Source organism: Brachyhypopomus gauderio, chromosome 18, assembly GCF_052324685.1.
Source record: "Brachyhypopomus gauderio isolate BG-103 chromosome 18, BGAUD_0.2, whole genome shotgun sequence".
NCBI classification, from domain to species: Eukaryota; Metazoa; Chordata; class Actinopteri; order Gymnotiformes; family Hypopomidae; genus Brachyhypopomus; species Brachyhypopomus gauderio.
In genome coordinates, this window is record NC_135228.1 from 16,644,026 (window position 1) to 16,664,230 (window position 20,205).

Consider the following 20,205-nt stretch of genomic DNA (forward strand, 5'->3'; position numbering starts at 1 on the left):
AGAGCGTACTGTATTAAAAATAAATGAACCTCTGCGTCTCTCCAAACCACCTGTGAAAGTTCACAGTTGGAGGGGTTATGAAACGTCTGCATCATGACCGTGATGTCTCCTGATCCCAGCCTCCCCTGGGCGCGATCCTCGACCAGACCCATTTGTACTGCTTTACTAAATACTAATTTTAAAAAGTATGTAAACGTAGGGTGAGGTCCAATATTATAAAAAAAAAGAAAATACAAAGTGGTCTCAGATTGTCATAAAAGCTTTGTAATATGAACGCACAAGCCGGATATGATAAAGGTTACATTTATTTATCAACGACTTAACCATTTGATGTCTTACGCAGCCGCTTCCATAACAGCTGTCGACAAAAACTCCAACACGCGCCATTAAATAAACACACCAATCTGACCCCAGAACGGTGCACGACGACTTCCGGGAGTTCCAGGAAGTTACGTCATTGAGACGCTGGTTTCCTTCTTGCGCGCGGGAACATGGACGTCGAGATGAAAGATGTTGATGGAAAACAAAGTGAAGCAGACTCTCAGCATGACAGGGACGATGTTCCGAAGACGTCCAGCACTTACGAACTCCCATGGTAGGGACGTCTACAGCCTTATCGGGCCAAACGTTATAGAACCGGAGCTAAAGATACAGTAGCTAGCTACCTGTTTTATAAAGAGTAGCTAGCTTAGATAGGTGAGCAACGCTGCTATGAGCTAATAACGTTATTTTAATAACTTACGTGTTAACTTGTTATTTTTCTAGGGTTGAAAAATACAGACCTCTGAAGTTGAGTGAAGTTGTTGGAAACGAGGAAACTGTCAGCAGATTGGAGGTCAGTTGCCAGTGCATTATAAATGTGCGCAAGTACACTAAAGTGCATATGTAAGGGATTTATTTACACATGTGCATATATGTAAGGGCATTATTTACACTAAAGTGCATATGTAAGGGCTTTATTTACACTAAAGTGCATATTTATTTACACCAAAGTGTGTGTATAGTGTATAACTGCTCTTTTTTCCTCTGCTGGTTCAACAGGTGTTCGCTAGAGAGGGAAATGTACCCAACATAATTATTGCAGTAAGTTCAGATTTTGTAACTTTACAAACCTATAATTTGAAATAATAATTTATCTGAACATCAGCTCAGCAATTGTGCTTATTGACAGTCATGCTAACAATCTGATCTAATAATCAGAGTATGCTGTGTTTAAAGGGACCTCCAGGTACTGGAAAAACAACAAGCATTTTGTGTTTGGCAAGGGCACTACTGGGTCCTGCGATGAAGGATGCTGTGCTTGAGCTGAATGCCTCAAATGATCGGTGAGTACTACTGGGATAGACACGTCAGCCATGTTCTCCTGCATGGACATGAGTGAAAAGAATGATTTTCCTTGCATATGCATGGCAAAGTTAATTAGGACTTTGTTGGATTGCATTTCCCAAACTTTTGAGCATTTAAAAAGATACCCTGATCCCAGATTTCAGTTAACTCACTCGCTGGGATGGTGATGGTGAAATAATAGTTTAGTAGTAGTCTGACTCAATGGTGTCTTGAATTCTGGCCTATCTGTACTATTTCCTAGGATGTATTCTGTGATCAGAAGCAAAGCACTTTGTAAGTCGCTCTGGATAAGAGCGTCTGCTAAATGCCGTAAATGTAAATGGTGAGGTGGCACTTGTTGGAGAAAGCTGCACTTGGAATCTTGAAGCAGGCTCTCTTCAAGAACACTTCCTTGAATGTACATGTAAAAAGAATCACAATCTTTGTTTTGGTCTGTGTTTTTATTCATTTCAGAGGGATTGACGTTGTCAGAAACAAGATCAAGATGTTTGCCCAGCAAAAAGTTACTCTTCCTAAAGGGCGTCACAAAATTATCATTCTGGATGAAGCTGACAGGTAACAAATGGTAACAAATACAAAAGATTGGGACATGAACAGATGTATTGGAATGTCAGACTAATTGTATTTGTGTGTGTGTGTGTGTGTGTGTGTGTGTGTGTGTGTGTGTGTGTTTTTATATAAAGTATGACTGATGGAGCTCAGCAGGCTCTGAGAAGAACTATGGAGATCTACTCTAAGACAACACGATTTGCCTTAGCCTGCAATGCCTCAGACAAGATTATAGGTGACTTCCCGTCTGGTGTTGTTACAATTAATTAAACAATCTCACTCATAAGAGAGAATATACAATATATATGTTTACATTATATGCAATATAAATATTTTTCTAACCAGAGACATGATGTTGTCCTATTCCCATAGAACCCATTCAGTCCCGCTGTGCCGTCCTGCGTTACAGTAAACTGAGGGATGAACAGATCATGACGAGACTTTTGGAAGTGGTGGAGAAAGAGAACCTACACACCACCAATGACGGCCTGGAGGCCATTATCTTCACTGCCCAGGGAGACATGAGACAGGTCAGTGGGGGGGACGTCCTGGGCTTAACGCTAAACTTGACACTATTTAGTGTGCCGTGATGTTCATGTTACGGTGCACAATTTGTGTCTCCAGGCCCTGAACAATTTACAGTCTACAAATTCAGGATTTGGTTTTATCAACAGTGAAAATGTGTTCAAGGTAGATACAAGTTTGATGTTTTCCACTTCCCACACATTGATTATAGCTGGAGAACTGATAAAAAAAAATGATGAAGTGATTTAAACACGTGTAAGATGTATCTGCTGGAAATTACAGCTTTTGCCTCTCTTCAGGTATGTGATGAACCACACCCTCTTCTGGTTAAAAGCATGCTTGACCACTGTGTCAGTGCTAATATTGATGAGGCTTATAAGGTAATGGCAGATAATATTTCTGTTAACATTAATTGCTCAGGATGCAAGTAAAAATGTAAACTACAGCATACAGTACTAATTAGTTATATATTCTCATTCAATAGATAATTGAACAGCTTTGGTTGCTTGGCTACTCTCCAGAAGACATAATAGGCAACATTTTCAGGGTGTGTAAGACCTTCCAAATGCCAGAGTACTTGAAGCTGGAGTATATCAAGGTAAGGAGCTTGTTTTTTACTCTGCTTCACTCATTCTACAGGTAGTGCAACCACATTTTTAAAACTGTTGTGGACAACACTCATACACTACTCACAAATTTAGGGATGTTTGGCTTTCAGGTGACGTTTCAGGATGAACCTGAAATCCACTCAAACCTTTACAGGTGGACTTATTGTGACCTTCTACTTTTGAATGGCCCCTGCCCAACTGTTCAGTGTTTCAGTACGTTTGACATAACTTGCTGTTCTCTAATGAGCTTAACAGCAAAATTCACAATAGGTGTGTGATCCATGAATCAACCGATACATTTTCTTGTTCATTTAGAATTTGTATTTAAACAGTCCTCCTCGTCATGCTGTTCACAGTTTGACATCAGGAGACAAAGGTAACACATAACAATTGATCAATAGCACCTTGCCATTATGAGGTTTCAAACAGGATGTTTTGAGACGGAAGTGGCCACTGAGTGTAGAGTGTCGCAGAGTGTAGTTAGCAGGTTGCAACAGAGACAGTGAGACTAGAAGTGTCACAGAAAGGCATGAAAGTGGATGTCTTGTGGCCACATCCCACACTGGTGACCACTTCGTTGTGAACAGTGCCCCGTGGAACCCGATGATGAACACCACACAACTCCAGACACATTTCAGGGAGGTGAGAGGCACCCGAGTGTCCTGTCCCATCATTCCACACCATTTACATCAGAGTGGTCTGCATGCTAGACGACCTGCAAGGGTACCTGACCACACCACCAGACACAGGTGTCATCATCTCGCATGGACCAGGGAGCATTTACGCTGGACAAGGGACCAGTGAGACTCCGTGATGAGTCTGTTCACTGATAAGTTGATTCACGCCGAGCAGAAAAGATGCCCACCTACAATGTTGGAGACATCAAGGAGCATTGTGCATTAGCCACTGTCACCACACGAGCTTTTGGTGGTGGTGGTCTAGTTAGGTGTGTCTAGTCAACACAGAACTGTCCTACACTTTGACAACCCCATACTACTTGAATATCATCATTAAGCCAGTCATTGTGTAGTCAGTCTATAGGATCATCTGAGTCACCGTGTAGAGCAGGGGTGCCCAATACGTCGAAGGAAGTGAGGGTAGATCGCATGACATTAAAATGTAAGGGATGAATGACTATCATACATCTGCACTGATGGCTGTATTTTGATTGACAAACAGGGTAGCCAATCTGACGTCTGAACTTCTGACCACCTACGCATCCGCGTTAAACTGCTCTAACTTGTTCAGTTACCTTGCTGCATAGCTAGCCTCCAAGTTATTTAAACTAATTACAACAAAGGGTATAAAAATGAGTGCCATAGCTGGTCCGAGTAAGAAGCCTAAAACTAAAGAAGGGAAATGTGTAGCGGCATTTTCGGACTGTTAAAGCATAATTTCGGGTGAGTAACTTAATTGTTAAGCACAAGAAGTCCTTCCAAGACGGAGAGATGATAAAAGAGGCATTTGAGCTATCGAGGAATACAGTTACAATTATCGCTACAATTAGCAATTCTTTACAATACTTTATAAATATAAATAAAATACTTTATTTATCCTAAAAGGAAAAGGAAACAAAGAATACACAATATTAAATAGTAATAATAACTTAAATAATGATAATATAGAAGAAATACATTTGTTTTGTATTTTTATTGTAGGTAGATAATTTTGACTTGGTCATCTTTTAAGTAGCTCGCAAGCTGAAAAGGTGTGGGCACCCCTGGTGTAGAGGCTTGTAACTCTGTACCCCAGAACATCAATGATCTGAGGGCCCTTCAAGAAGAGGGATGCCATGTCTCAGCAGACAATCAGTCAACTTGTGAACCGCATGAGACGTCGTTGTCAAACTGTAATTGATGCTTAAGGGCACATGACAAGTTATTGAGACACTGACATTTTTTGTCGGGGTATGCCCTCCACTGCCTTTAGTTTCAATAAATTGTTTGAGATGAGGAAATCGCCATTGAATTCTTGTACTTAAATGCCCTATGTTTATATCACTGTAGCTTGGACTTTTTATATTTTCCATAAATTTCACCTGAAAGCTAAATATCCCAAAATCTTTGTGAGTGATGTATACTGTCATATTTTTTGTTTATAGATAATTTTATATATTTGGTGGTGAATGCTTTTTCAGTTTAATATGCTGGCGTATCAGCTTGGTTATGTTTGCTAGTATATTGAATAGTTTCTTTTTCAGGAGATTGGCTACACACACATGAAGATAGCAGAAGGAGTGAACTCCCTCCTCCAAATGGCTGGACTCTTAGGACGACTCTGTAGCAAGACTTCTACACCAAATGCAAACTAAGTCATAGTGCTTCGTACTGTCCTGGACAGTCTGCTGTTGAAAATGTAAATACTTGCTCAGTAACATGCACAGTAATAATTACATGGCTTTTTCAGGGACTGTGACTTGTTCCCTGTTGTATGTAAAAAGTTCCATCAAGCTTTCATAATTGTTTTAGGCAATTTCAAAATGAAATAAAAAAAATCAATTGCTATTGTGAGAGAAAAAAACTGACTGCTGTTATGAGAAAAACAAGCATTTATACTTTACTTCATACTGTATTGTATACTCCATTCTATCAGAAAGGAGTACACTGATGTGATCTGAGAAACTTATTACTACTAGTCAGGATAATTTTATTTTAGTGTAGTGACATTGCAATAGTTTATTAATAAAAAGAAACTGCTAATGCATACATCGTAAAAGAAAAAATGCGGGGGAGGGTGCATTGGTAATATCACAAGAACAAAATTCTGGTTTAACAGAAAAATAGTTTTTTATTTGATGCTGTAAATACCCCTATTTTGTACTCCTTGCAAGTACGTTAAATACTTCATTTTTATCTGTCATGTTTTTGTGATGAATCCTCTGTAGCGTTCACATAATCTGGTTCATCTGTTTCAAAGATACAGATCAAAGTGAGCTTGTGTTTTTCTATTAATTTCAGAAAAGTCTTTATAAAACACAAAAAAATGAATTACCATCATCCGCGTTCTGCAAAAATGCTGCATTTTCATAATCATTGCTGTCTGGTGGTAAGCAAATAAATCTTTATATAGCACATATCTCAATGTGCTGTACAGAATTCTTACAAGTGCTATATAATGCAACACATCAACACTTGAATTCCTACATCACGGTAGAATTTGTAATTTCAGTAACAGAATTTTAGCCTGTACCAATAGAAAAAGAGAATAATTTCATAGTACTTACCAGAGTCATGGTCAATATGTTCTGTTGGAAAAATATTGATATATGATCCTGTATTTTGGGATGAAAAAATACTTAAATTGTAGTTATTTTTGCATGTACTCTTAAAGCATATTTGCAAGAGTGTAAAGTTGTGACCATGACCTTTTGCTTTATTTAGCCTGTTACACCCAAACGTGCGCTATCTGTATCTCAGACGCCGTGGTTTTCATGACCTTTCCAAATGCAACACGAGGGCTTCGGTTGGGGCCTCGTTCCCCCACACATTTGAATACAACAGATGCAGCAGTAGGGGTAACACGGCACATGCCTAGAACAAGTAGCTTTTGATCTGTGGCTCTTACCAGTATAGATGAGCTCATCAGGTGGTGCTTTGTGTGGAGGGCTTGGAATTGGATCTCTAAAATCAAATCAGAGCAAAGCAGGCAGACAAATGAGCTGTTATTTAACAACACAGCATGTAATTATTAAAAGTAACCATTTCTCTTATATAATTAATAGTGATTAAGACTGCTTACACATATATTTGTTCTGGGTTTCCACAATTTGCTGCAAAGAAAGTATATAGGTTGTGAGAGGATGAGATGGCAGTGCAATTGTTGTAAAATATGTTTAGATTGTCAGTAGGAGTATTACTTAGACTGGGAATATTCTGGTAACTTCCTTGGGTGTCCTGAACAGTGACTGGGCAAAATCAAGGAAATATATGCCATTTATGTCATCAATTTTATATTACCACTAAAATGATCATTGACAACACTACTTACTATCTAAGTGGACGTTGGACGCATGTGCAAATTGCCTTAGAGAACAAAAAGAATAAGGTGAGGTTCAAAGCGAATAATAAATTAAAGAATAATTCACACTTCAATATGCACTACTCACAAAACGTTAAGGATATTTGGTTTTCAGGTGAAATATATGGAAAACGTAAATTTCATGGTGACTTCCTCAAACAATTTACTGAACAACTAGTGGGCATACCCCAACAAAAAATGTCAATGTCTCAGTAACTTGTCACGCGCCCTTAAACATTAACTGCAGTTTGACAATGTCGTCTCATGCTGTTCACAGGACTTATCGTCTGCTGAGGCCTGGCATTCTTGAACCCTTTACTCTCAGGTCTGAGGTTTTGGGGTACAGAATTACAAGCCTCTACATGGTGACTCAGCTCATAGGTTTTCTATGGGATTCAGGTGTGGAGAAAGTGCAGGTACCCCAATCTCCAGCAACCGTTCTCTAATGATGTAACCTTGATGAGCTGGAGTATTGTCGTCCATGAAGATGAAATTAGGCCTGTGTCATTCTTCATGCAGAGGCACAATGACTGGATGAATTGTTATTCAATTATTATGGGCTTGTCACTACCATTCACAAAGTGCAGGCCAGTTCTGTACTGATTAGACACACCTGCCCACACCACAACATCACCACCACCACCAAAGGCCTTGACGTCTCCAACACCACTGGTGTCCATCATTTCTGCTCAGCATGAATCAACTTTCATCAGTGAACAGCACTGAGGCCCACTGGTCCCTCGTCCAACGTAAATGCTCTTCACAATGAAGCGGTCATCAATGCTAAAGGACAGCCACTTCTATGCCTTTCTGTGACTTTTCTATTGTCTCTGTAGCAACCTGCCGATGACACTCTAAGCTCAGTGACCGCTTCAATCTGAAATCATCCTGTTTGAAGCCTCAGAGTGGCGAGGCTGTTATCTTGGTCCCGTGATACCAAAATGTGAACAGCATGATGAGGAGGTAATTTTTAAATACTAATTCTAATTGAACCAGGAAATGGCCGATTCATGGATCAAACAGCTATTGTGAATTTTGCCGTCAAGATCCTTGTTAAAGAACAGCAAACGTACTGATGCAAAAAGTACTGAAACATTGAACAGTTGGACATGTGCATTCAATGGTTTAGAGAAGGTCATATTCAGTTCACCTGTAAATGTTAGAAAGCATTTCAGGTTCATCCTGAAATTTCACCCAAGAGCCCTTAACGTTTTGTGAGCAGTGTATAACATTTAAAGAATGATTGAGGTACTAGAAAATGGCAAAGATGATAGCAATGAAGTTTATAGGTACAATGTGTCATACGCTACCCCGTTTCGTAACTCCAACTCTGCTCTGGATTTTTCTGATTAGGACTTGTGACTGTAAAAGAAACACCCTGTAAGTATTTAACCACCACTTGCGGAGAGCACCTTTGAGCGCCTGTTATGGCAGAATATTATGGGCACTTCAGGTATTTACATTAAATTATGAAACGCCATTCGATCTCAGTGTTGTGAAGAACATTACATGTCTGCTTTTAGCAGGAAGGGAAAATGCAGTTATCACCAGTTTAAGGTTTAAAAAGGCATGGGGTCATCCTCTCTAAACCAGGGCTGGCTTGAACATGATTGGTCTAATTTTTTTATCTTCCACAATGATAAAATAATAATTTTTTGAATTTCCACAATGCTTCCCATTTTTATTTTTAGTTTGTTAAAGACTAGATCTAAAACTGTGACTAAATTCTAAATAATGTGTGGAAAACAAGTGACCACACAATGAGGTGTTTGCGTTGGTCCAAAATTCCTGAACATTTTAGTAAATTGTTGTCACTTGACCATATTTATTCGGGCTGCAATCCTGTTTTTTTATCTCGGGCTGCAAATCTTTTTTTTATCTGTAGATTTGTATATACATATAGATATGTACATATATATCCATTCCACATAAATATATTTATATCATCCTGGCTGCTACATTTCTGCACTTCTACACTTGTACACTATATCCTTGTTGGCTCACTCTCGCCACGGACTTTGGTCAATCCTGGAATGCCATCTGGCATGTTTTTTTCTCTGTGGTACACTGTGCGCGCCTACATGCAACGAAATTTCATTCTGTGTACACCCATGTACAATGAATGACAATAACGATGGTCTAAGTCTAAATTTTGTACTAAAGCAAGAAAAGAACAAAAAGGAAATAAAATTCTTCACCTGTTTTTGATCGAGTCACAGCAAATCTGCTCCCATCCCGCTGGCTAAATGAGACCAAAACAATAAAAATAGAACTTACTACTCCATCATCTAGAACTACCACAATTAGTAGTCATTTCTTAGGGAGAAAATAGCTTACAGTATTTGTTGATTATAAATCTGGTTATCCTCTTGAACTATCTCTGCAAGATAAATGATTTGAATAATTTGAATAACAGATGTTAATAACACAAACATATGTTCTGTAGGGATGTGGGATGACCAGTAATATGCATAAAAGAGCACTCACTAGATTTCTTTCCACACCATAGACAGAAGGCAGAAATAAACCCCAGGATGGCCACGCACAGGAGCGCAAGGACAGAGCCTTGATGACTTGTGATCTCAATCATGTCTTAGGGAATAAGATTTTGCAGTTAATGTTCTTACGAAATGTTTTTTTTCTGATTGGTGCCATTTCATATGAGAAAAGCCTTGAAGCATTTTTGATTCAAGAAATGTATCACGTTTATATGTTGCCACAAATAATTATGTTGGAATGAACATCTAAAAAAGTGTTTAATATTATTTATCCAATTAATGAAATGAGCAAGGGACAGATTTACAAGAAAATATTGCACCTTACCCTGAACTTTAAAGGACTTTTGAACAGTTTACTGTTTGGAGCAATTTACAGAGTTCTGACTTCTGAAATGAAGAATTACGTGTAATGCTTAACAGTCAGGCTAGTTCTGCAAAGGGGCTCAAGGCCTGTGTGATGTGATACGATTATGTGCCCTTTTTGTAGTTACATAAACCTCAGTTGTATTTTGTATTATGTTAGCCTTTATAGACATGTGCCTTTTACGTAAATTAGTGCTGCATTTGATGCAACTGATAGATTTGGTCATTTAAGTAGAAACTGCAGATTTCAGCAAGCTGTGATTATGGTAAGTGTAATTGTGAATAAATGACAGATACTATGTAAGGATTCTCTTACTTTTGACACAAGTTTGCGTAGATAAATTATACCACAGTTTTTCAGGAATCTCTTTTATTGTTAATGAATGTGAGACCTCATCGTCTTTCTGCTACCAGCCACAAACAGTCTTGCATTTAATCTCTTATGTTTGCAGTCTTACGTAGAAAAGAAAATAATGGTAAAGAGGTTGAAGTAAAGAATGTTACCTTACAGAACGGTTTACGCTGCAGCCATTCTCAAGTAATAGCTTCAAGGCACAAGTCAAGGTTTGGGGAAAGCACAGGGTAAGCACTGCTGTTTCCTGTTTCAGACTCTAGTCAACCACATCCGTGCAACAGCGGGCTGGACAGGGGACCACCACACCTTCCCTCGGCTTGGCTGTTTCTTACATGATTGTTTTTATGCTACTACGATATTCACCCAATTTTATAATGAGTTCCTAATGGAATGCTGTATTTCCAATTTAGTAAAGATTCAGGTACGCACTCGAGCCGTGGTTCAGAACGTTTGCTTAATTTGGGTCTCACAGAAAACAGAGAGACACAGTTCTGTGCTGAGAAATGGAATGAACAAGTGAAATATGTGCTCATGACATGATGGATCCAAACTCATGACACGTTTCTTGGCAGCTAAGTCTTGCACTTGCAAAGAGCTGGTTTTCATGTGCCAGTCGACAATTCACTAGTGTTTTGATATCTGTAGTTATACCAGCTGTATAGCTACAGTGTGACTAAACCCAAATGAAAGTGTAAAAAAACACCTAAAAGTGTTAAACATTTCTGATTTGATAAACTGCCATGTGACAGGGCCTTCACAGCTATATTCTGGTTTGATTTTTGAGATAAACAATCCTTTCTTGCAGATGGAAAATGTAGATGTATGCTACTACCACAAGCATCTGATAAATGTGGGAGTATCTGTAGGTGGTAAGGGGTCATGTGTTTATTTATTTTATTCCACTCATGAAACAAACATCTTTCCTTTATGTTCTATTCAAACCTTTAGGTATTACAACTGAAAACATTTCAGAAGGTTCTTTTAATTCAGGACCCCCTCACTGTAACATTTTGATGGAATTTTAATCTCAGTAATGGTTTTTGCAGAAACCTGAAATCTGAACCCATATGAGGAAATGTTTTGGAACACATCAGAAAACCACACACACACACACACACACACACACACACAGAGAGAGAGAGAGAGAGAGAGTTTTGAAGCCGACCCAGTGGGCAAGAACTGGCTGAATGTGTGCCTCATCCACTTAGTGCCTCAGGTATGGGGAGACAGTACCACTCAGAAGATGGAAGACCCTGGCTGCCTTTCTTCAGTATACAGTGGAAGACACTGTAAGAAAAAGGACATTTAATTAACAACGTCTAATAACCTCCGATGCTTTTTAATAACCTTGCTCATCATATCCTGTCTTAATCCATGCAAATAAAAAGGAAGGATAAACATTTTTATTATCAATGCTGCATTAGGTGTAGTTGGTGCAGTTGGAGTCACTTACGCGCACTGCTGCTCAGGCTGGATGACATGTAGCTGCTCGCACCTCCTCCCAGCCCGTATCCTCCCAGTCCCACTCCCAGACCTCCTCCCAGGCCTCCCCCGAGGCCCAGCCCGAAGCCAAACCCTCCTCCCAGACCAGCTCCTCCTCCCAAAGCCCCTCCACCTCCAGCCAGGGCCAGAGCAGCCGCAGCTCCTCCTCCCGCTCCACCTCCCGCTCCACCACCTACTGCCGTCTTCGACATGTGCACCGTGATGCCTCCACCAGACTTCAGCCTGGCCCACCACACACACAGACGAGAGTGGCGGCGGTCATTTTCTGCATGACCGCACTGACACAGAGGAACAGTTCTGTGGGACCAGAGTAGCTCCGCCATGCTGCTCTTTACCTGTTCTCCTCACTGTCCAGAAGCTTCTTGTATGCTGTGATTTCAACATCCAGAGACATTTTGCTGGCCAGAAGTTCCTGGTATTCTTGTCCATAGTGTGTAATTTGCTAAAAAAAAATACGTATATATTATTGCTAATAATGCTAACAATAACAAGTACAATAATAACTATACTTATTATAATAATGAAGGTTATTATAATTATGGTTATGAAAATTATCCTTCAGCGTTCTGTACTTGGCTTTAACTGAGAGACGACGTACTTTTCTGATGTCGTCCAGCTGGGATTTGAGAGTGAACACTTGTTCCTGGTAGGTGTCAGTGTGGGAGCTCGAGTGAGATTCAGCATCGTCTACCTGAGCTTCCAGCTGGACGTTCTGGAGAAAATTAAAAACATCACACCTCACACACCAACACACACACAACTACCTCGTTGTTATAGAATACTGTTGTAGAGACGTGATTTTATTACACACGTGTGATTTAAGACGATCGATTTCTCTCTGCACTGAATCAATCTGCAGTTTGTAAACACGAAGCTCTTCCTTGGCAGCAGTGAGCGACTGAATGCTGGGCTGAGATGATACGGTCATCATGGAGATCTGCAGAGACGTATGGCCAGGACAAAAGATAGAAGTCTAAAGTCACGTGTCTGTCGACAAACTGCAAACTTGAGTATTAGATTAATCTCTGATTCTCTAAGTGTCCACTAGGGGGAGACACAGACATTCAAATTAAACAGCCGAAATTAAATCGCTGTGAAAATAAACTCTGAGAAAGTGCTCTGAGCATTCATGTAGTTTAGTTAGTGAGGTGAGTTTCCTTACACTGTCCTGCACAGACAGAAGAGCCTCCTGTTTGCTGCGTTGAGACAGAGTTTCGTAATGCGCTTTCACTTCAGCCAGAGCGGAGGTCAGGTCCTTGGCCTGGGCTGTGTTGTCCACGGAGATGGAGACGGCTGACTTCACACTGCCCGTTACAATATTCCTCACCTCCTTGACTTTCTATGAAGCACATGCATGCACAGACAGAAGTGTAAAGCTCCGTAGTCAGAAGTGTATGTATCAGTTGGAGGTATGTATTTATATACTCACAGCATCATACACTTGCTTAGACAGAGCAGTCTGGTCTTCCAGGCCACTAATGCTTGTTTGTAGCTCAAAAATGGCCAGGTATAGGTTATCCACTTCCTGTTGAAAGTGAAGATTTAAAAATCATATAATAGCACAAATACCTTGTCTATCTGTCTGTCTGTTAATTTATGTATCTACAATTATAGGAATTTTTAAAGAACATTTTAATACCTCCTTTAATGTGGTCCAGTCCATCTCTAGAGATTTTGTCTGAGCTGCTTCCTCTTCATATCTTATATTAAAAAAAACAACACAGATACCTTTTTTAATCGATCTAACCTTTATATAGATGTGTTATATTGTTTTGTTTGCAGACCCTACAAACTTAACTAGGTCCTATTGTTCTGTAGTTTAAGCACGTCATTACACACCACCAAACTGAATGAACGAATCTGACCTGGCTTGAACGTCATCAATGATGCTTTTGTAGTGCTCAATCTCGGCAATGATTGCCTCTTTAGTGGCGGTGAGGCTATCGATCTGGGACTTGTAGGTGCCGATGGCTGAGGTGAGCAGGATGGACGTGCTGGCAGGGCCTCCCTGCTCCGGGTTGGTGAACATGGAGATCTTGGCTTTCAGCACGGCGTTGTGCTGCTCCAGTGAGCGTGCCTGAATAGCATTAGTCACACAGAGCCTTTGGGTTAGAGCTCGAGGGAGGGAGGGGGCAGTAAAATTCAGTGTCACTGAGTAACGATATCAATAATTATAGTGCTCTTCCTTACAGATTTATGTACAAGGCACAGATTTTCAAGAATTTCATCGACTGCGCCTAGAACTCTTACCTAGTGCTGCAGAAATGCTGATCTTCATCCATACATTTAAACTTGTTTAAGGATACATCATGGAGCACATGGGTAGCTGATTAGCAACATTGTCGTTAAAACCAATCAGTGATGAGGGTAAATAAAGAAATCAAAGACCTGAACATACCTTATCAATAAAGGAAGCGAATTTGTCATTAAGGACTTGCAGTTCTTCTTTCTCCTTTAAGCGTGTGACCTGTACTGTGTCCAGGGATGGGAGAGAGGGGTCAATACTCGGCACTGGACTGACACCAGCGTCTGCTGTGCTGCCGGTGCTAAGGAAGGAGGGGTTGAACCCGTAACCTCCGATCTTAAAGACACGGCCCCCCAGGCGAGCTTTCAGTTGGCCCATGCCTCCACGGAAGCCTGAAGCTCTGGCGCCTGCAGCCCCAAGCCCCAAACCTCCACCCAGGGCAAGGGCGCCTCCTCCCATCCCAGCACCCAGACCTAGACCCAGGCCTCCCCCCAGCCCTAATCCCAGGCCCAGACCGGCTCCCGCACCCCTCGCCAAGCCGAGCGAGCGGGACAGAGCGACGCTAGAGCCTCCCGCGCCTCTTGCCCCCGAGAACAGACGGTTGCCTCCGTAGGTGGCTCCGAATCGGACCGCTCCCCCACTGATGCGCATGCTTGTGTCTGCCATGTTGACTAGTCGAGCTGGGGTCCAGATCTTTGCAGAGGAGTGCTGGCACTCAGTCAGGCTGCCCCACGCCCTTTCCGCGCTTTAAATAAACAGACCGTTGTAGGCGCTGCCCACCATGGCTGCTTCTGATTTGCTGCAACTGCTACAAAGTCCAAATGATACGCTCAGGTTGACTGGCAGTCCAGCGTCAGCCCTACAGGCACCGATCTGCCTCAGACATGTCAAGAGTTATTTGAGAGCCCATGGCATGTTTACAGATGAACTGTAGGGTCCTAGGATCACCTGTCTGTTGAAAAAAGGAAACTTTTTTATTATAGGATTTGAAACAGTGGAAATTTTATCCACATGCACATGATATATAAGCTATAGATTTTGTAATGCAAAGCTAAGAAATCTCTGGGGTTTCCACTCCATAAATCAACTTAGTTTTGACAGTGAGCAGCAGGTGAACACACCCCTACCACACGGTTGTTGCCCCAAAGGAAAGGGAGCATTAGTGGTAGCAGCACTCACTGCTATGTAACGTGCTGTAACAGAAACTCTGCTGGAAAGACTAAATCATGTAGCTATTTTTGAAATGATCTAACTAATGATGAATCCTTTTTGAGTGATTCCAGACTTCATGATGGCTTACCAGCTGGACCTCAGAAAAAAAAAATCTCACTTTGTGAACAACTTCAATGAGGAGCACATTTTGAACATCAGGCGATTCTTTGCTGGTTTCTTGACTAAATCTAAAAAAAAAAAAAAAGGCTACTGATGTTGGCGTAGTCCCTGTGGAACTGGTTGCAGGAGACGTTTAAAAGCTTTTGCTCGGAAACAGCAGAAGGCTAAGAGCTGCCTGTTCCTGCCTGTGAAAGTGGACACCGTGCTCATCCACATTTGAAGGGAGGCACTTACAGCCATCAGCTTTTCTATGCAGTAACAGTGGAAGCATTACAAGGATTTCAAGTCCATGATTTCAGTTTCCAAGTGTGTAACTGAATGAATACATTCACATGAATCCAGTGCATTATATTTAAACATGTAGGCAGCCATGGATTTTTATAATGGTGTATAAAAGCAGACAGACAGTACTATGCATGAGAAGAGATTAAGAATCTGCTGCACAACACCAGGTCCTTAACTGAAGTCCTAACTGCCCATGAGATCACAGACTCAGTACAACATACGCACAATGTGGGTTAGATCAAGCACAGAACACAATGGAGTTCACTCAAAAAATGACCAGAACATTAGGAAATTACTGAAACTAGAAATGATCACACACTTTCCTGGGATCTTAGGAAAAAGATAATTTAATGACATTTATTTAGCATTGATAATTATTCATCTTTATTTAGCATGGTTATTGTGCACTTACAGAATGTCTTGTTTCAATAAATATGCTATAAACATCCTGGAGCCATTTAATAAACAGTATTATACATTATATAATAAACTATTTTTCTTCCTTTCTTTCAAAACTTAGCACTTGTTAATTTGACTTTGTAGAGAAAACATTAATAACCATACATTTCTTATCTATGTTTAATATAATTGCATTGTACAGTCTGACTATAATCACTTCTGAAATGACATATGACAAATTACCAAGTGCATAAACAATAACAAAGGAGCATAATTTTTACACTCGTTTAGAGCTTCCTCTATCTGAATCTGAATTCTGAACTGGTGTCTGCATCTCAGAGTTTACTCATGAGCACATGTTCCACATACTTTGCCTGAATAAAGTGCTCTATGATAGTTCTATTCGGAGCGCCGCATAATCAGCACCTCGGACAGTGCTCCGGAAACCTCCATGCCCAATGTGAGAAGTCTGGTCATCTCACACAGCTTCCCTGTTCAGATTCTTGAGTGTTCCTTTCTGTCCCCTCAGAGAGATTAGATCCAATATATACAGAAGGCTATCGAATAAGAAAACCTTACACAGGAGACTTTACACGTCAAAATGTAACCCATGTTACTACTGTGGAGAAAACACGAAAAAAGTAGATATATTTCCAGGGATGCTAACATTAATTACGCAATGTTATGTTGGTTGGTATGTGTTCATTAGCACAATGGTATAGGTTCATAATGGATTGACGTATTCCACAATTTAGCTTGCATATTTACAAGTTCCACATAAATAGTTTTAAATATCTCCACTGTATCATGACACGGCAACAGTCTCAAGGATTCCGGCCTCCCCGTCTTCCATGTCACCAGTCTTTGTAGGTAAAGCGGTAGTACGATCGTCGGGTAGTGCACTGTGCTTGTGTACGGAGAGTGACTGATGCTCAGTGTCTCTCGCTGCGGGACGAACAATCATGTAACGCCTTAAATCCGGCTTTGCTCTGGTCGGGACGGGACTGCGGTTATCCCGCTCGTATTCCTCCTGAGCTCTCTGTATCTTCCGCCTCTTCATCTTGCTTTTGTGGTAGTAGTACGTTGTTACAGAAAGCACTACTATCCCAATAATTACGACGCCCAGCAAAGTAAGAGCCAAAGTGGAAGAGAAACGCGATAGTAACGGGTCAACTTTCTCCATGCACGTCGCGTTAGTCTCGAGTGCCCCGTGGAAAGCGCAGCGTGGTAAGATCGAAGAACTCCGGGATGCACTAGAACTCATTTCTTGAGGGTGGAAGGTTATTATTCAACAGTGTGCTGCTATAGGCTACCAGGCTGCAAATTCCGAATTGATTTTTAATTCGCGACGACTCCCGGTGCGTTCCGTCAATTTCCCCCAAAGGCTGTGGTCGAGGCTTGCGCGGGAACCTCTAGATCTCCGAACAGCTTTAGGAATTAATCAAACATGACAGAATGAATATTCAGTCTTGCATTCCTCAGTTGCTGTCAGCATATACTGAATACGGAACTGAGGGAATTAAGAAACTATTCGGTTATTCTAAAATGATTCAAATGCTGAAATACCGAAGCTCTCGAGCTGAAAGCAAACAAATTTCGCCCAGATTTCACCACCCGAGAACGCTGCAATATTATTATCCGTACCTGCTAAAATTGTCTGGTCCCAGCAGTGCCCGACTTGACATCGACACAGAAGGTGGTTTGAAAAGCTGACTGAATTCAACTTGCCACGGGATCGCTGACGTAAGAGGTATAATTTCAAAATCCTTCAGTCGAACGTCTCCCACTTATAATGGGTCAAATAGATCTCTATCTTGACAATTTTGTATTCAATTATGAATTTCTCGCAGCGAATGGTTTATTTGGTTTGAATTGACTTGTCAGAAAACCGAAATGAAACGATTATTAGTAAACTGAGCACATAACTAAACTGGGTGATAAATCCTGTATTCTTCCATCATGGGAGTCTGCATTCAAATAGATTATGCGCACGATGAGACGTTAATGTTGCTGTCCAGTGCTGAAACCATTATGCAGATGTACAGTGTATACGTACTCTCTAAACCCTATGCACAACTTGGAAGAGATCTTGAACCACGCATTTCACGAAAATATTCACGACACAACACCCTCATAACCGTTTTCTAGCATTTTAAGCATGGGGTATAGGCAGAGGAAATGCGTTTTCTTCCTTCTTTCAATAATGATCAATTTTATACATTTATAAAAATAAAAAACATGAATAATTGTACTGGAACCATTATTTACAAGACAACTTAAAAAATAACTTTAGATCATATTTTTCCAAAACTTGCTGATCTTAAAGTTGGTATGTTAAAAGACAAAGACTCTCCATGATCTCCTCTGTTAAAACTTTAGATGTGCCATGACTGGACATTAATTCCTTGCTGTGTGATGGCATTCTCTCCCTAACACTCACCCTTTCCTCCAATATCTCATCAACAAGCCTTGAGCCAGCAATGTCCTGTCCATCCAGAACAATTATATATTTGAAACTGACAGCTTAGACAAGATACTGTGATTTCCCCTTCCTGGTCCTTCAGGAATGTGAACAGCTTTCTGCTCTATGTGCCAATATAGAACCGAATGAGTATAAAACTATTCACTTCAGCAGCAGTGGGTAGGTAAACAAGTGTACCTTCTATGGACTACGGAGTACTAATAGGAACTAATAACTCTTCTGGGAGAACAGTGGTTCATGTCAATTCATTTAACCACAAAATCTCAGACGTAACTTACAGACACAGAAAAAGGGAAAATCAGTAGATTGTGCAATTCTCTGAAGTGCTAAAAACAAGAGGGAACCTTTAAAAGCCCCCTCTCACACAAACGCCGTAAAGCACACAGTACACAGGAGCTGCTCTCACATCTCACCCCCGAGTCACTGCAGCAGCAGGTGCAAACACACCTCCGCATCTGTGTGTAGTTCACTGGACTGTAAGGACTGACCCTGTCTCCTGTCCCCGGGGGCCCCTGCCGGGATCCACAGCCTGTAATTACCCACGTACCCATTCATGAAGGATGCATCCCATGCTAAAGCACAAATCCAATTCTGTATAAAGCAATGAAACCAATTAAAGCGTAAAAGGAATTCAGATCCACCATTGTTAACTTACTGGAGCTCTTCCCATCAAACAAAAATGACAACAGAACAAACGTCCTGCTCGCGGGATGGCTTTCACTTTACATGCAGGAAGTGTCTCGTTTCCCATCTGCGAAAGGAACGAGCTGCGATCTGAGCATCAGCACTAATGATGGTGTCTCCCCACCGTGCTTGGTGCACATTGTTATTCAGAAACGGCCCGGGCACAGAACTCAACCCTTCCACGCCCTTCCGTGCTGAAATGGTTATTAGAGCAGAGAAATAGCAGTGAGCAGAAACGGGCGTGCGGGCAGGATGTAGGGCTCCTAATAAACTCATGTCTGTGATGGATGACTGTTCACCCACCAAGCCAACGCGCGGAGAGAGCTGCTCCAGCCTCTCTTGTGCACAAACACAATTCATCTAGGCGTTTGGCAGCCCTGTCAACAGCTGTGTTCATGATCTGAGCAGTATGAGGATAAATATACATCACGTAGACGTGCTGCAATGGGAAACAATTTAGTTCACGCCGAGCCGAAATGATTCCGCACCTGCGTTGCTCAGAATAACAAAGGCGAGGTGATTTCACAAAGCCCGCCATTTCAGAAAGGTCCCGTACGCACCAAGAGTGGGAATCGGCAGCCAAGAGAACGACACAGAAAAATAACGCTTGAAATTAGCACCCTAGTAGGGATGATGGACACAGAGGGCGCTGGGTATTTTAAAAGGAGAGTGAAATAGGGCGGCCGAAGCCTTAGCCGCTGGCGCTAACGGCACTTCAGAGTACCACGCGTGCAAAGCCGTGTGGGTTGTTGCGGTGCCAAGGCAGAGCCTCCCCAGGGACGAGCCGGATGAGTGCACGTATCCGAACGCTCCAGCCTTTACACCCTGACTGGGGCCGACAATAGAGGCTATTCACACTGCCTCTACCTTTAAAGCTTTCGAAGGTTTTTCTGTGCATGCTAACGGGAAGAGGATCTCGATCAAACAGATGTGCATTCAAACTATAAAAAGGAGGGTAGTAAAAGCGAGATGCAGATGGTGCTCCAGAGCCGAGCTTTGGCTGTTAGGACTGG

General features: G+C 41.4%; 2 protein-coding genes and 1 long non-coding RNA gene across 4 annotated transcripts; 1 reads left to right on the forward strand and 2 right to left on the reverse strand.

Moving 5' to 3' along the window:
• Nucleotides 1-414: 414 nt before the first annotated feature.
• rfc2 (replication factor C (activator 1) 2) lies at nucleotides 415-5,533 on the forward strand. The gene is made up of 11 exons (XM_076979825.1): nucleotides 415-595; nucleotides 766-835; nucleotides 1,042-1,083; nucleotides 1,219-1,325; nucleotides 1,801-1,902; nucleotides 2,031-2,131; nucleotides 2,269-2,426; nucleotides 2,521-2,586; nucleotides 2,721-2,801; nucleotides 2,906-3,019; nucleotides 5,230-5,533. The coding sequence occupies exons 1-11, from the start codon at nucleotides 492-494 to the stop codon at nucleotides 5,338-5,340; spliced, it is 1,056 nt and encodes a 351-aa protein (XP_076835940.1). The 5' UTR covers nucleotides 415-491; the 3' UTR covers nucleotides 5,341-5,533.
• Nucleotides 5,534-5,613: 80 nt separating this feature from the next.
• Nucleotides 5,614-14,689, reverse strand: LOC143481721 (thread biopolymer filament subunit alpha). 2 transcript variants are annotated; one of them, XM_076979824.1, is made up of 22 exons: nucleotides 14,164-14,689; nucleotides 13,631-13,842; nucleotides 13,405-13,465; nucleotides 13,195-13,290; nucleotides 12,928-13,104; nucleotides 12,577-12,702; nucleotides 12,364-12,477; nucleotides 12,101-12,207; nucleotides 11,716-11,987; nucleotides 10,412-11,549; nucleotides 9,870-9,931; nucleotides 9,534-9,638; nucleotides 9,384-9,426; nucleotides 9,245-9,288; nucleotides 8,357-8,408; nucleotides 7,017-7,051; nucleotides 6,886-6,933; nucleotides 6,768-6,798; nucleotides 6,594-6,649; nucleotides 6,253-6,300; nucleotides 6,021-6,068; nucleotides 5,614-5,934 (listed from the first exon to the last, which is right to left on the reverse strand). In XM_076979824.1, exons 1-10 carry the CDS (start codon nucleotides 14,674-14,676, stop codon nucleotides 11,530-11,532), a joined length of 1,698 nt encoding a protein of 565 aa, XP_076835939.1. In that variant the 5' UTR covers nucleotides 14,677-14,689; the 3' UTR covers nucleotides 5,614-5,934; nucleotides 6,021-6,068; nucleotides 6,253-6,300; nucleotides 6,594-6,649; nucleotides 6,768-6,798; nucleotides 6,886-6,933; nucleotides 7,017-7,051; nucleotides 8,357-8,408; nucleotides 9,245-9,288; nucleotides 9,384-9,426; nucleotides 9,534-9,638; nucleotides 9,870-9,931; nucleotides 10,412-11,529. The 2 variants fall into 2 exon arrangements, with proteins under 2 accessions (XP_076835939.1, XP_076835938.1); XM_076979823.1 differs by having other exon boundaries at nucleotides 9,534-11,549.
• Nucleotides 14,690-15,958: 1,269 nt separating this feature from the next.
• Nucleotides 15,959-18,065, reverse strand: LOC143481900 (uncharacterized). Its single transcript, XR_013122097.1, has 2 exons — nucleotides 17,671-18,065; nucleotides 15,959-17,454 (listed from the first exon to the last, which is right to left on the reverse strand). It is a non-coding gene; the product is annotated as an uncharacterized LOC143481900 (long non-coding RNA).
• Nucleotides 18,066-20,205: the final 2,140 nt, after the last annotated feature.

Excerpts from the sequence above, each read along its gene's own strand:
- rfc2 (XM_076979825.1), top strand. The coding sequence starts at position 492 with ATGGACGTCGAGATGAAAGATGTTGATGGAAAACAAAGTGAAGCAGAC. Across the intron at positions 2,427-2,520 it reads CCCAGGGAGACATGAGACAG|GCCCTGAACAATTTACAGTC; the intron begins GTCAGTGGGGGG and ends TTGTGTCTCCAG. Across the intron at positions 3,020-5,229 it reads TGAAGCTGGAGTATATCAAG|GAGATTGGCTACACACACAT; the intron begins GTAAGGAGCTTG and ends TTTCTTTTTCAG.
- LOC143481721 (XM_076979824.1), bottom strand. The coding sequence starts at position 14,676 with ATGGCAGACACAAGCATGCGCATCAGTGGGGGAGCGGTCCGATTCGGA. Across the intron at positions 13,843-14,163 it reads TCGCTTCCTTTATTGATAAG|GCACGCTCACTGGAGCAGCA; the intron begins GTATGTTCAGGT and ends AATGCTATTCAG. Across the intron at positions 12,703-12,927 it reads TTCTGTCTGTGCAGGACAGT|ATCTCCATGATGACCGTATC; the intron begins GTAAGGAAACTC and ends ACGTCTCTGCAG.